The 16,000-nt window shown below is 38.1% G+C and overlaps 1 protein-coding gene across 1 annotated transcript in view; it reads right to left on the bottom strand.

The window, feature by feature from the left end:
* tusc3 (tumor suppressor candidate 3) overlaps positions 1-16,000 on the bottom strand; it is an 86,262-nt gene that overhangs the window by 8,379 nt on the left and 61,883 nt on the right. Inside the window, exons 7-8 of the mRNA XM_061732324.1 lie at positions 7,939-8,002; positions 5,934-6,008 (exon numbers count right to left, since the gene is read on the bottom strand). Coding sequence (XP_061588308.1) covers positions 5,934-6,008; positions 7,939-8,002 — 139 coding nt within the window. The remainder of the gene's footprint in view (positions 1-5,933; positions 6,009-7,938; positions 8,003-16,000) is intronic.

The following is a 16,000-nucleotide window of genomic DNA, read 5'->3' as shown; positions in this document are numbered from 1 at the left end:
GTTCCTCAATCCCAGTCATGATAGGGCAGGCTTGTGTGTCTGTGCTCACAGAGTAGTAAAACGGTTTAAAATAATAGTGCTAGTCTTCGGTAACTATCATAAATGAAGCTCCCGGTGTTAAGGTATCCAGGTCCTGCTTTCCAGAAATGGTTTTGCAGAAAAGAAAGTATTGCAGTGGAGAGAAGAAAAGAAAAGCGAAGCGTCTGCTTCAATGTTAACACACATGTTGGCAGGTGAAGTGGGTGACATTGATTATCTCTTTACAATGCTGGGGTTGGCTTGGGTCATCCTGAGCATCTGTTCAGTTGTGCTATTTGTTTAGAATGTGGTATAAAATTCCATGATGCACTAGGGCACTCTATGGACTATAGAAAGAGCAGATCAAGGACAGTTATCTGAGAAAAAGGTGACCACCAATACTCATGGTGTATCCAGATCAAAAGTAAAACAGAAAAGCATTACCAGTGTAATTCCATATAAATCCAATGGCAGAAGTGCAGACAGATGTATATGCATCACACAGGGCGATGCAAATTAATGCAAATACACATCTACATGGACTGAGAACATTTTAACTTGAGAACAATTCCATGAAGCGTTGTCATGATTAGGCCAGATATGACAAATGTAACAAAGTTAAAGATGTAGGTATATGAAAAGGAAAAATTATTTTACACATACGTTTTGCCAGTTGTTTAGAGTACATGTTAGTGCCTGTTTCTCTGCAACTATGATGCTGAAAACTGTGTTTGAAGCTTTTATCATCTAATTTCCTTAGGGGCCACTCTAGAATGAGATATACATACACAGGATTTTTAATCAGCATGGAAAGTACATCCATCTTTGTACGTATGTGGGTGTGAGTGTATGCACATACCCTCGTGCAGTGGCTAATCCTCGAGAGCCGCTACGTCAAATTAAACTGTCACCACTGACTGATATTGTTAATCAAGGATTAGGATGAGTACCTCTCGTGGAGACTAAACAGTGCGATATACCTCTGTGTGTGTAAAATGAGATCGGAAGGGGGTGGGGCCAATGTCAGAACAAAACGTGTAAGATACATTCTTGTCAATTTTTCTGCAAGTGGCAGGCTTCTGTGTGTGGTAATGCGGTAATGCATACATTAATAACACTCCAATTGCTGCCACCGCTCAGTGCCAGCTGCTCCATGAACGCTTTCCTTTCATTATTTCATAGTCTCAGCATATAAATATATTTACAATTCATCATAAACACCTCTGGGTTCTGTACTGTGGCAGAGCTGTTTATGTATGTGTCATACAATAACTGAGATGCCAATCAAGTCATAATCCATGGAGCACAGGTATTCTTATATACAGAGTGCATGTGTATAAGTGACATCAGCCACAAAGGCAGTTTAATCATTCCCTATTTAGAACCTATGTCTTTTGAAAGACTGGAAACTGGGTTAAACCGAGGTTACAGCTACAACTTCTTTCATGGAATTTCCTGTCAAGTTGTGATAGTACAATAAGCTGTAAGACTATACTGAGTTGTGATGATTGACCTAATTGGGAGCAAGAATATCAGAGCGTGTCTCTACAGACAGCCCATTTGCCCCTGTGTTTCATGGGTTGGCACATCTAAATATGTACCTGTGTGAGTGCCAGCGCGTCCGTGTATCTTCATTAGATAAAACAGATACACATACGATATTTCCCGTGGCTCATCAATTATGACAGAGTTCTCAGCATGCATCCATGGATAATGACACTCACAAACGCTCATGCACCAGCCTTGCCAATACACTAATTGATTTATGACCTTGGTGAAATGACACGTTGTTTAAGATGAATAATTTCCCTTACTGACAAAGGTGGTAATCCCTCTTTTGACTGTGTGGCTGGGCTTAATTCAAACCATGATACATTGGCCCGGTAAAATAGGAGAAGCAAGCCACAAACACATTAGGTGAAGCTTATTTCATTGAGCCCAAATATGAATAGACTGTGAGGCTACATGGTTCTTTACAACACATACCGTAGATGACCAAATAGTCGCCCGCGTGCAAATACGCGCCTGTGCTCTTATTGGCGGGCCCATTTCGCATAATAAACGCCGGTTCAATTAAACGCCCGGGCGACTACCGGTAATAACCTGGTAATAACACTGTATTTGCATTGTATTGTGTACAGTATCATTCATACTGCTCTGATCAGCTCCGTGTGTCGCCGTTACACAGACAAACTGTCTTTGTATATCAGAGCATGTGAGCGGAGTGCATCCTGCCCACCCGATCAAAGGTTATGGGGATTCTTTATTATTTATAATTTCATTTTTTTATATATTAAAATCCCAAAATATCTGTACCGTTTCTGATTGGGTGTGTGCACTGCGAATCATTTTTAGACACAAAAAGAACGTGTACCGCAAAAGTTGTGTCTCGGCGGAGGGACCGACGTCCCAGCAAAGTGAGAAGAGAAAAAAGAGGTTTTCTGAAGAGCAGACAGCGCACACACTAAAGGCTGATTTATGGTTCCGCGTTACACCAACGCAGAGCCTACGGCGTAGGGTACGCGGCGACCCGCACCGTACGTGGAAATGCGCTCTTTTTTTTTTGCTATTAAAACATGATTTGTAATGTGAATTTGCAAAACTTAAACTACAAATAATAGTTTTTGACGTAACATCAGAGATTGTACATGCTCTCTGTGAAAGGATGAGTCCAATCGGGTCGCAGCTGCTTCAACTGTGATTCCTTCACGAGGAGCGACCAGGATTTCAAACATGCTTGATTTTATTGCGACCTCACGATTCGTGATCGGGAGCTCGTCGTGAGGTGTTGTGTTGTGTACAGTGTGTACAATTTTAGTTCCAGTGGTACTATGGTGATCTCATATGTTCTTTGTAAGTAATGGTCTGGTGCTGCTCATTGCAAAAATAAATTGTAGCCTGGTGCAAATACCCGCCTGGTTCTTATAAACGCCTGGGGTCCAAGTGGATTTAGCATATTAAACGCCCGGGCTACTAAATGGTCATCTACGGTACTTTGATTAACCATTGGTGGGGGACATATGAAGTGACCTGTCCTGTGATGCCCCCACAAATCTTAAAAAAATAAATAAATCAGAGACTATGATCTTGCATGAACTTGTGAACCCCATGCATTTCGAGTGTCAGTAAAAACTTCTTTAAAGACAAATATAGATTTTTAATGTATCATTAACATAAATTTTATTGAACAGGGGCTAGGAGACAAATATTTTCATTTTGGGATGATGTTTTATGGATGGCTGAATATCTGTGAGTATTTATTCAACTGTTTTCTTCCACTGAGACATGGTCCCTCTCTGTGGAATCTCCTCCATTCTCTCCGTGCACTACTTTCAAACATCACACAATTATTATACATACTTCATGTACTGATTTAGTAACTCAATTTACACATGTTAATTCCCTTGCTGAGTGAGTGCTGCGAGTTCTGATGCAACTGCCCATGACAGCAGCAGATAATGTTGCCTAGATGCACTCAGCGGAATGGAAACTATGTGCAAGAGATTTACCACCCACATCCAATGATTACAGCAACATTCAAGCCTAATCCTCACTCTATTATTAACTGATGACTATGCTCTGTGATCCTTTATAATGAACTTATTTAATTTGCATGTTAAAATGTGTCCGTCCGTCCCGAGAGAACGTTTGCATATCGTGTAGCAGGTTTCAGTAAGCAGGAGCATGTTTGTGTTACAGTAAAATGTAATGTGCATAATGTTTCCTTTGTTTCATCAAAACTTGTACTAATTATAAAAAGTGGGTTAAATTTATGCAATATGCATTTGACAGATTACAAATACACGTGTCTGGATAGAAGAAATGGGGAAAAAAAAGGAAATGAGGAGAGGGAAGGGCAAGCGTACTCTTTTTGTAGCTTCAATAAACTAATCTGCGGGAAGCAAGGATACATGTTAAACCAGATGTTGAGGTAGCCTACCACTATTGGTCAAATAGAATAGAATATGCTTTATTAGCCAAGTATGAACATGCCAGACAGGGAATTTGACTCCGGTTGTTTTGCTCACTGTGCCCAGATTTAAATAGTTGCAAACAGTAAATAGACAAATGGCTCTTATTAACATACCCACTTATTGTAGATTCAATAAGTTGCTGGCATGTCCAAGAAGCCTCATCAATGGTGTTGTGAACTGGTTGTGCAGCAGGTGCTCAAGTGCATTAAGGACTGTGTAATGGCCATGTTGTGCAGGATACAGCAAGCCTATATTATTTTGCACACTTTATTGGGTCTAAAGAGCAGGGCGACACCTCTTGGGTCCAAGCCCAACCACCTCGCCTTTATGACACCATTGCTGAGTTCTTTAATGGTCCAAGTCACTGTGTTGGTGTCTGGTCGATATATAACGTTGATGTAAATCAGCCAACTGAAATCCCCTTTGATTAAAATCAACGTGTTCAATTTCTAATTTATTCTCATGTTTAAACATGTATGGATTAAAGGTATCTGCATATTGTGAAAATAACAGTCCATGTGGCACTATCATTGTAAAGTTTGAGTGTGACAAAGAATATTTAAATGAACTCCTTTACACATGCTGCATGCATGGTTGGAAATGAGGGTATATTTCTTTGGACCAAGGAAATGTTAGGAACGACTAACATTTTCATAAATGCTGACAGAGGCATAAATCTGGCTCTGCTCACATTTTTTATGCACAGATTTGTTCTGCACATTTTTCATGGAAGTGGCAGTTTGCATGTATTCAGCATGAATCTCTTTCCTTTAGAATGAGTGTCCAATGAGAAATAAAATGAAAGGTGATGTTATGGCACTGGGGAGCACCTCATCTCAATACCTAATTTATTATATTGTCACCCTCTCAAGTTTTTCAGAAAAAAGAAAAAGCTAAACCAAATATTTGGTTGAATTGTTTTTTAGACCATTATTTTAAAACAATGATGCTATTTAAAACAAAACTAAACAAAAACAGTCACACTTTGTTAGCTATAGTTCATGACAATCCTGCACTTCATTGATTTATAAGGCATCAAAACAAGCAGACTTTTGTCTTTGTTGTGATCATTTATATTACCATACGCAGAACTACAACTACAGTAAGCACATACAATTGCAACAAGAGTTACTTTTCTTCTGTGTTTTCAGTTAACATTGATAAACCCCGCGCATTTGATTGCTTAGCCTGAAATTAAGTAATGACAGACAGACAGACATGAAGCCCATTAAAAACCATCCTAAGTAACGGTGATGAACACTTTCGACAGGAGTCCATGGTCCATTCTGAGTTGCATTCATTGTCAGAGTGTTTATTTTATGCTCAGTTAAATTGTATCCACACTTGAATAAGTCTCATCCTGCTATTTCAACTGCACAAAGATGGCAGTTGGTAGTTCATACTTTGGACATACAGTATGAACTAAGTATATAAGTCCAAACTTGGCATACTTGGAATTGATAAACACTTAGTGACGAAACAAACACGTTTTAAAGTTTCCCAGGTGTAAAAAGTGTGCTTGTGCATTCGTCATAGCTGCATGTTGTATTTCACATCTTCAGATATTTTAAGGGCTGCATGTCCTCTGAAATCAAAGCTATTCACATGATGATGAATAATGTTTGATTAAGTCAGTAATTCAACACATCTAAAAAGAGCTAATAAATAACTTTTTTCAGCTTTCAACCATAGACAAGGAGAGGGTCACTTCAGAAGTTCTTTTGATTCCACAAATAATTTGATGAAAGAACAATTGCAGAAACAACAAGACACGGTTGGAAATGGCTATAGTTTTAGGTGTAGAAATTGAGTTTTTCCTCAAATTAATGTGTATACATAGAATATAAAAATAATACAAGGTATTAAGACAAAAAACAAAGAAAGTGCTTAAAAATATATGAGTTCTTAGGTAGTACGTTATACTGTACAATTTCTACTTACTTCTCCTTTTGCCAACATCCCCCTTGGAGGTGGAAGCTTCGTTGAGCAGAACCATCCCCATGGTGATTGCAGCATCTTGGACAAGGTTGTTATGGAAACAAGATGATTACAAGGAAGGATAAAGTTGGAAACGCAGTGATTTGGACTGTTGGACATACTGTACATATGCACTTATAGATTAGCACACAAATGTACATGTGCATAGCAGGACTCCAACAGCTGAGAAATACCTGAAGATGATGGCCTAGACCGAGGCACAGGAACCACAACACATTACCAATTCATCTCATAAAACCTTCCTATCAGACTTAATATTTATGGTTTGATGTAATATTGTGTCAGACTGTTACCTCAACTGTATATTACTGAGGTCTAAAGGTTGTGGAGCATTTGAATTAATTATGTAGCATACTGGAAGTGATAATTAAAAATAAAAAGGAAAAAACATTTCATCTTTTCAAATAATCATGAAATTCTTTTTTGTCTTACTTGTTACGTACGTGGCTAATTTCAACAGTTGTATTAAAGTGGTATACTGTGATAGTGCTTTACCCTTGAGAAAGTAAGAAAACATAAGAGATTCTAAATCCAATTATTAAATACATGCACACACAGTATCTTGATGTGAGCTCTGCAGATACAAAGCCTCACTCGCACATCTGAAAGAACACACTTTTTTCTAAACATGACGCACTCACTAAAGTTGTCACATCCTTGATTTTAAAATAACAAAAGACACTTGCAGATAGACCTGCAAATCAAGTGAGAATATGAGATACGAGTATCACCAGGAATATTTCCTCATTGTGTCAGTGACAAAAAGTAGACCTTGGGTCATCATGCTACAACTGAGACAACTTTTGTTGTATTAGACGCTATACAAATAAAATTGAATTGAACTGTGAGATGACAATAATACAGAACCCGTTTACAAGCATTTTCTCACAATAACAGTGCACTCACAGAGAGAAGGAAGTCTTTGCACATCGCACAGACAAATGTAGCAGATTGTACAAGATTGCGTGAAGGGAGAAAAAAAAGGTTTTCTTAGTGAATGGACCTTTTGGAAAATAGACTTCATCTCTGCTCTTGTGTATTCTTAACTTTAGCTGAAGTCCCATGTGGTTGATGCTCTTAACACGATAAGGTGTTATTCTGATCTTCTTTCCTCCAATTGCCACGGTTACATGAGGTTTTTTAATTTGGAATTAATTATTCAGAATTAAATTATTCAAAATTAAAACTATTTTCCTTCGAGTTTACATGGAAATAGTAATTCCGAATTGAGGTTTACATGGAAAACACGTTTGATGGGCTTGATCCAATTCCACGGCAAGCCCAGTGCGGAATATAAGCGTCATCGCGACAGACGGGCAAGGGAACGAGGAGCGCAGAAAGACCGGAATTAATTTAAAGCGGAATGAGTGTAAACATGATAGCGGAATTATTCTATTCGGATTTAAAATCAGAATAAACCAGCCACTTACTCCGGAATTAAATTTAATTCGGAATGGCCATTTTCAATTACAGGAGGTGTTTACATGGTAATTTTTACTCATTTAAAATTTGATTTAATTTTAATTCTGAATTAAAGAGGAATTAAACTTCCCATGTAAACGCACCCAATATGGTATTTTGTGCATTTATCCTAAGAACTTTTGAATTTGGTCATATTGCCAGTGTTTAGAAGTTCCACAACTTCAGTCATCCACAATTTTGTTCTTGATCAACTGTTTACACAAACGGATACAGTAAAATCTATCCTGACAATCATGTCAGGCAAGCAAACAAAGAAAAACAAAAAGAAGTTGACTTATAATAATGTAAGAACTCAGGGAAGGAAAAGTCAGCAGGACAATCTTATGTCCTCATATTGACTATTTGCTAAGTCTGAATTGTGTCACACGCACACACGCGCACACGCGCACGCACGCACACACACAGTGTGTTTAAAAAAAAATATATATAAAAACATGAAATACCAACAAATTAGGAAAAAGGATACTCAGGAGGAGGATGATGTGAGACTCCGCCACAAACTGAGCCTGACTGCTGCCATGAATATAACTCTAGGGGGAGAGAAGAAAAGAAAGAGATTAGTTTGACACTGTTCTTTTGGTCTCACTTATAAACTTAAATTAGATCTGAAAACTGAAGGATTAAAAAAACCCCAAAAACAACAGATGCAATTTAAGGCACCGTTTTTTAAATTCAGGTTAAGCAATGTCATGTCTCTTAAAAATTAGGTCAGCTTAATAAATATACTGAATGACAAACACAGATATTTTCCTTCTCCTTTTCATTGTAATGATTTCTTCTGTTTTTGACTGGAATAACAGTGTAAAAGTGGGGGTCAGACCATGAACAATCATGCACAGGGCACAATTGTGATGACAGAAACACCAAAAACAACTTCTGCTTAGTTGTATTGGAGTTACGTACATAAAAGAAAGCTTCTCCCCCTGTTTGTGGGCCCTCATTATCGTGAGGGTGGATTTGTTGGTGCTAGACATCACTGTCCTGTTGCATGACTTGATTATAAAGATGCTTTAGCTGTTGGATAACTCCACATCTGACTCAACAATATTTGGGTGCACAGAAAGGTCTGAAGAGAATGAAGAGAATGATCGAGTCAACAATTCCAGGTCCTGCGGCACAGTGGTGATTTGGGATTGTTTTTCAGTGTGGAATTGCAAAATACAAAAAAATATAAATAATTTAATAGAAACTGTTTGTTTCTTTTGCCAAGCAGAAAATGTGACCAGTCAGACAGACCTTAAAATGCCACAAAATTTATGTTAGTCAACATTCAGATACATTTGTGCTGAATTAGTTATTTAAGAACATCTGTCTTCTTATTCAAGCTGTCTGACTGCTTCTGTCACCTGTCTCTTAATGCCCAATTCAATCCTAATTCCCAACATCCAAATTACCAGTTCAGTCCTACAGTGAGCAGTGCAAATCAAGATGCAGTTGGCGAATACTGTATCTTGACATATCGAAATATGAATAGGTCTCTCACCAACTGATATCCCGCCCCAGAATAAAGAGAAGTCCGGACAGAATCCCTTTCCTACGTTGATAAACACTGGTATCACCTGCTAGTCTTACTGAGCCACTCCCATGGTGCAGGTTCCAGGGGTGGCATTTCTCCTCACACCAGAACTTCCCAACAGGCATTGCCCGATACGAAATTTTCTCATCCACTGCTTTTTTGCAGAAATGATCACTGAAGTCCCTTCCTTTTTTTTTGTTCTTGACCCCCAAATGATTTGAATCTATCTATTAATTGTTTGTGATTTGTTTCTGTAGATGCCTGTTTTGCTGAGTGTTTTAACTGTTATATATGAGCAGCCAACAGCTCCTTAATTTCGTTGTCAGTCTAGCTTTGCTGTCTTCACTTTTTCCAGATTTGCCACATTTCTGAATGAGTATTAACATTACTGAAGTTACTGTGCTACCCAGTCACAGCATGCTAAATGCTCTGCAGTGATACCGCTGCTGTGATTTATCCCATTTGTGTCTTGTCGGCCCGTTTCTGTTATAGACCTGTTCACCCCTTTCTTTGAAAGTCTGTCCATGCCCTTGCCTTTCCCAGGCCTGTTCCAGCCTGTTTTCCTTGCCTGTTTAGATAACTATTTCTGTTTGGATTTTCTTTTGGATTGTTCTCCCTATAAACCACCCTTAGCAGTTTCTAGTAAGTTTACATTAAAATATATAAGAATGTAGGACCACAAACATATTCAGATTTCTACTTATTTCAAGAATCCCCTTCTTTCATTTTTAAAATCTCTTTTGTAACAGACAGTGTTTTTATTCCTTTGATTCTTAACTGTGACCAATAGCAGAGTGAAGGATCTTGAGAAAACAGATTGGCTCATGAGGAAGAGTAACCTTATTGTTATTACCGTGACACAAAGTTACAGACATTTCTTTTCTCTTGCAAGTAAATCCATGAGTATCGCACACTGTATCAGTCACATCTACATACGCCTCCCTCTGCAGCTCATGGATGGACTAAAGAAAGAAAGAGTGCTTCTCTACATGCAAAGAGCTCAATGCTCACTGTTTTTTCCTTGTTAACCAAAAACAGGCATTCAGTCTGGTGCTAAACTTCTGTGAGACAGACCACAACAAACTGCACACAACACAACCTGTGCCCTTAAAGTACAATGAGGGGAAAAGACATGACCACAAGGATTGACATATCACTAATATGTACATTAATAACGCACAAGGTCTGGATTTCCACATGACAGGCACACAGAATAAAGATAGAAAGATGAATAAAAGATGAAGTAAGGGATGGAGAGTGGAGGGAAGTGAAGAATTTTTGCACTTAAAAGGGGACATGTGGCACCCAATGGTGATGCTTCGGATTTTAACAGATGTTGGGACTCTGCATTGGGAAGTTACTTTAAGCATTAACAATTAGAATTTGGTACGTAAAATCTAAATAGTTATCAAGAGAACATCCATATACACTGAACAGTCAAGGCTTTCTCAGCAACACAGTGGAAAAAGTGTCTCAGTTCCAGCTCCCTTATTTGGAGATTATTCCTTGCATTACTACTCGAAACTATTTAAATTGAACAGCACATGACAAAATGCTGGTTTACTAAAAATATTGAATATGTACATTTCCTGTTGCAACACAGACCTTAAACAAATATTGAACACAAGACTCTAATTTAGAGTATCAAACATTTTACATGAAGTATGGAAGAGTGACTTGAATGCTCACCAATGAGTCTAATTTATATGTTTTCTTTTTTTAAAGATATGGCTCCGTGCATGTTACCTACTCAGCATTAAAAAAAGAAATTGCAAAAAGAGGCTGTAAGCAAATGCAGTGCTTTAGGGATGAAACATTCCTCAATCCATGACTGGGCAATTCCAATTAATCTGATGGATTAGAACGCAGGAGTTTCATTCATTAATGTGCAAAGCTGAAACTGTGCATGTCTTACTGCATCTACGCATAAGTACACTGACAAACTATACCGGTACGCACGGTTGTGCTGTTTAGGAAGAGTTTTTCCACAAGAGGCAAAAGTGACTGTGTTCATTAGGAAGTCTTACACAGATGTGTCTGGAAATTTAAAAGGCTACTTCTGGTCGAGCTAACGCAGGTTAATTCAAAAGCCTATCCAACAGACACTTTGATCAAATACTCAATTACCACCATGAAAAAACATACACCTACCAATTAGGCTTCTTTTTCAGCTTAAGACATTAATTTCAATTACTGTATGATGGCCTTATGGAAAGAAACATATCAATATAACATATGCATTCAAATAAATTCAAAATACCTCATTAATCCCCAAAGGGAAATTGATTTGAAAGTGCATAAGACCACGTTTAATGCTTCTGCCATTATATTCCTTCTACACACTGTGGGAAACAAGCATAAGACCACTTCAGTCACACATTTAACTTTGGAATCAAAACAAAGCTGTCAGTGATGTACAGCCTATCAACAAAAGCTAAAGTATAATGTGGGGTCAAACACAAATCTAGTCCATATCTTTGGCCTCCACAATACATTCTTGAGTAGCTTTCATTCACATGCATCTTGAATCAAACCTGCAGTACAATAAGTATGCAAAACAAAGAGCAAGGATAAATTAAATCTCAAGCTCCCTGCTATTCTTTTGCATCCACCTGACTCCACAACTCTTTTGATGAACCACAACACTACATATCCTAGGAACAGATCTTTGGATAAAAGGTAAATCTCTAAGATGGTAGCTTAAAAACTAAACTAAACAAAAACAAATGACAAAATGACAACAGAAATCGATATACTGATATATTACAGGGCAAAGAAAGGTAGCAGCAAGGTCATGGCAAATAACTGGTTTGATCCTGTGGCTACAGAGCAGAATAAATATTAGTATAACCATAGATGAATACATGACTGAATGTGTGTCATAATACAACACTAACGAAGCAGCTTGCAGAGTGAAGACACGGGGAAAAGACGTATATATCACTGATATCACTGAATTATGTTCTTAATTTTGGGACTGTGCTAATATTAAGCTTACCTTAATCTACCCAACACTGTACAAATAACATACATTTTATAAACGGCTTATATCATGCATTTATTATGACAAATAATTTTCATGTTTGAAGATATTTTAACATAATTGGCATGCACCCCACAGATAAATCACAACACTGTGGATCTTATCGTTAGACAAGCATGTAGAAGGATAATATACTTTTGAATATACAGGGTTTTCATTATTGTCCTTTTACAATCAAAATGTCAGATATACATGTATTCAGAGACTTTCAAAGATGTAACCAGCACATTGTGTGGTCCTGTGTTTATGCATCCATTTGAATACATTGACATTAAAACACACTTTTATATGAATTGCATAATACAGCCCATTTGTCAGATTTTGACACAAATTGGGTATCTGCTCCGGCGCGTTTGTATTGTATGCATTTACAGAGGAAGGTCAGAGCTATCTCGCAAAGCTTGAGGACCCCCTTTGACAAGCGGCAAGTTACAAGTCAATGATTTCCACAGTGTCACAGTTAAACTAATATAATTTAAGAAAAATAAAATAAAATAAACATGGACATGAGCAGCTGTGCCACGACATCTCATGTTTCACAGACTTCACACCTGGTATTATAGGTTGAAAGGCGCATCGACACTGACAAGTCAAAATATGGAAGTGACATGCATCATTTTTTTATCCTGTCTCGTGGCCTGACCATTTTCTTTCAAAATCAACACCACCGTGCTGTAAGCTGTTAATAAATATGGCCCATGTAACCTTTACAAATAGCTGGAGCAGTCCCTTTCTCTCCTTTATCATATATTCTGTGTACAGTGTGCCTGAATTTGTATTTTGGTTTGTAAAGGTCAGGAGACACTTAGACAGTAAGCACAAATAAATGGAAAAATCAACAAAGCAGAGAAAACGGTGGTGAAAAAGAATAAATGGTGGGTAGAAGAGGGATGGAGTTGAAATATATACTTCGTTTGAAAAAAATTAATTAAGACAAAAAGTACTTCTTGTTGCAAAATCTAGCTGTAATGAAAGAGATAACGTTATATAGAAGAGAATCTTGGATTTTTCTGTGGCTCACTGTCGGCATAAAACTAAAATAATATTGATATTCCAAAAATGAATATTTGAAATATGAAAAATATGATACAGCTGGACTTGGAGCTGCATAAAAATACAATGTCTTTGATTGAAAGGAAAAGTAGGAGAATTATAAACTTGCACAGAAAAATTCTCATATTATCATCCAGATGTGAATGTATACGAGTGGCGACTTATCCAGAACAACTGAGGGACGGAAGGCAAGTTCACTGCACCATTAATTTGAGCAAATATAATCTACTTTTAGGATTCAGGTGATGCTTTATATTCTCAATAAATGCAACAACTAAATAGAGTACATTATTACGTTACACCTGTTCAAAAATATAAAAAAACAAACAAAACATGTCAGTCAACAGAATTAGGTGACTTCTTACTTCTTCGACAGAATTAATTTTATTACTTATTTTGATTTGCTATGAATATTGCTCTAAAGAAAATGCGTAGGGATTGAGGGGAAACCTCCTATTACCTCCATCTTCAAGTGCAGCTGACACAGAAACAGGAAGTCTGCCTTGGAGAAAGCTCCTGTTTTGAGTGTGTCCCACCATCAACTTCAAATAGAGCAGGTCAGTGGCAAGATATTACAGTAAGTCCTTTGATCTACTTATATCAACACAGAGTGATGTTAGCTATGGCCCAGACTGGCTGATTCATTAACAGTTAGAAAGAAAAATGGAATCAAATGTGATTTTGATAAAACCCAAAGAAGTACAATTTGTGTGCCCAAAAAATAGCTTAAATTGGCACTTTAACATTGAACAAGGAGCTAAATATACTACTAAGAAAAGGAAAAAAAGTTATATTGCTGTGCCTTATTCAGCACTTAGTGAAAAAAGCCCAACTAGTGACCAGAAAAAAAAAAAATAATAAAAAATAAAAAAAATCAGGAACTCATTGCTGACCGTGGACTGTAATGATGAGGACAGAGACTGCAGAATGCCAGAAAGCTCTGAATTTGATCAAATTATAGACCAATTTCCAACCTTCCATTTATATCAAAAATACCAAAAAATGTAGTTGCAGGCCGGCTGTGTGACTCAAAGCACAGTCACTGATGACCTTCTTATGGCCTCTGATAATGGATTACTGCCCATACTAGTTCTACCGGACCTCAGTGCTGCTTTTGACAATGTAGATCAGCATTTTACTGCAAAGGTTAGAGCATGTTGTTGGGATTGAAGTGGCAGCTCTAGGTTGGTTTAAATCATATCTATCTGACAGATTCCAGTAGGGATGGGAATCGAGAACCGGTTCTTGTTGAGAACCGGTTCCCAGTGTTTCAATTCCTTGGAATAGTTTGCCTTTTTCGCAAACGATTCCCTTATCGATTCCAGTGGGCGCGAATGACGTCACCAAGCACATTGCGCAACGTGCGCATTCGCGCCCAGCAGGAAAACACGGGGGCAAAGCGGCATAAACGCTCGAAAAGTTTGGTTACATTTTACCAAAAAGGATGACAACAGGGCGACAATACTTGCAATGTGGACATTTCAACAAAGGGGGGAAACTGTTAGGACTCGGCCGGCTGATGCGCTGGGAGCGCGGAGTCAGCCGGCGTGTGGTAAGGCTGATTTATGGTCCCGCGTTACACCAACGCAGAGCCTACGGCGTAGGGTACGCGGCGACACGCACCGTACGGTGCGCTCCCCGCGTACCCTACGCCGTAGGCTCTGTGTCGCTTTAACGCGGAACCATAATTCACGTGCCGGGCGCTCCGGCGGACAGCGGAGCTCCTGACACAGCTGCAGCTCGTCAGCTCTTCTATGGAGAAGTTAAAGAGCTTCTACCGCTAGCTTCTCCTTTCATCAAGGTAGGGAAGAGTATCAGGCCAGAATAGATGAATGTCACCAGCAGTGACTACGTTTGTTGTGTTGAACATGTTACTGGACATTCTTGTGTAATTGCCACAAAATAATTTGTTGTATTTAGTTAATTTCTACAGAAGAATATTTATTTTATTATTATTATTTTATATTAAACACATATTTCATATTACAAATAATTTTGTGAGCACAAGGCTGGGGGTGTCTTAAGACCTCACTTGTATTTTTTTGTTCAAAGATATAAAACAAGTTGATACTAAAATAGTTTGTTCTTCTTTTTTCCAAATGAGAATCGATAAGAGAATCGATAAAGAATCGAATCGTTAAGCAGAATCGAAAATGGAATCGGAATCGAAAAAATCTCATCAATTCCCATCCCTAGATTCCAGTTTGTTCATGTACATGAGGTTTCTTCAGAAACGTTGAGGGTCTGCTACGGGGTCCAGCAGGATTCACTGCTAGGGCCACTCTTGTTCAGTGTATACATGCAACCCATGGGAAGTATAATCCAGAACCATTGAATTAAATGTAATTACTATGGTGATGATAAACACCTGTATTTGTCTATGAAGCCAGACACAAGACTTCAGGGATGTCTTAGGGATATCAAGAACTGGATGTCCACTACTCTTTTACTCTGTAATTCTGATAAAACAGTGGTTATTATTTTAGGTACAAAGCATATAAGGAAGGGATTAAATGGTGTTGCGATGGCCTCCAGTGCTACTGTTTGAAACCTTGGTTTTATTTTCTATCAGGATTTGTCGTTTAAACAAGTTTGTAAGACAGGGTTTTTCCATCTCACTAATATTGCAAAGATTAGGAACATCCTCTTGCAGAGTGATGCGGTAAAACTAATTCACGCATTTGTATCTTGTAGACTAGATTACTGTAATGTGTTATTAGCAGGATGTCCAAGTAATTTGCTGAATATGCTACAGCTTATTCGAAAGCAGCGCGAGTGCTGACAGGAATCAGCAAGAGAGACCACGTCTCTCCAGTGTTAGCCTCACTCCATTGGCTCCCTGTAAAGTTTAAAATCCAATTAAAAATGTTATTATTTGTGTATAAAGTCCAAAACAGCCTGGCTGTGATATTTGCA

The sequence above is a fragment of the Cololabis saira genome, chromosome 1, assembly GCF_033807715.1.
Source record: "Cololabis saira isolate AMF1-May2022 chromosome 1, fColSai1.1, whole genome shotgun sequence".
Classification (NCBI taxonomy): domain Eukaryota; kingdom Metazoa; phylum Chordata; class Actinopteri; order Beloniformes; family Belonidae; genus Cololabis; species Cololabis saira.
The sequence above is the reverse complement of the archived record's forward strand: the minus strand, read 5'-3'. Positions and strand labels throughout refer to the sequence as shown.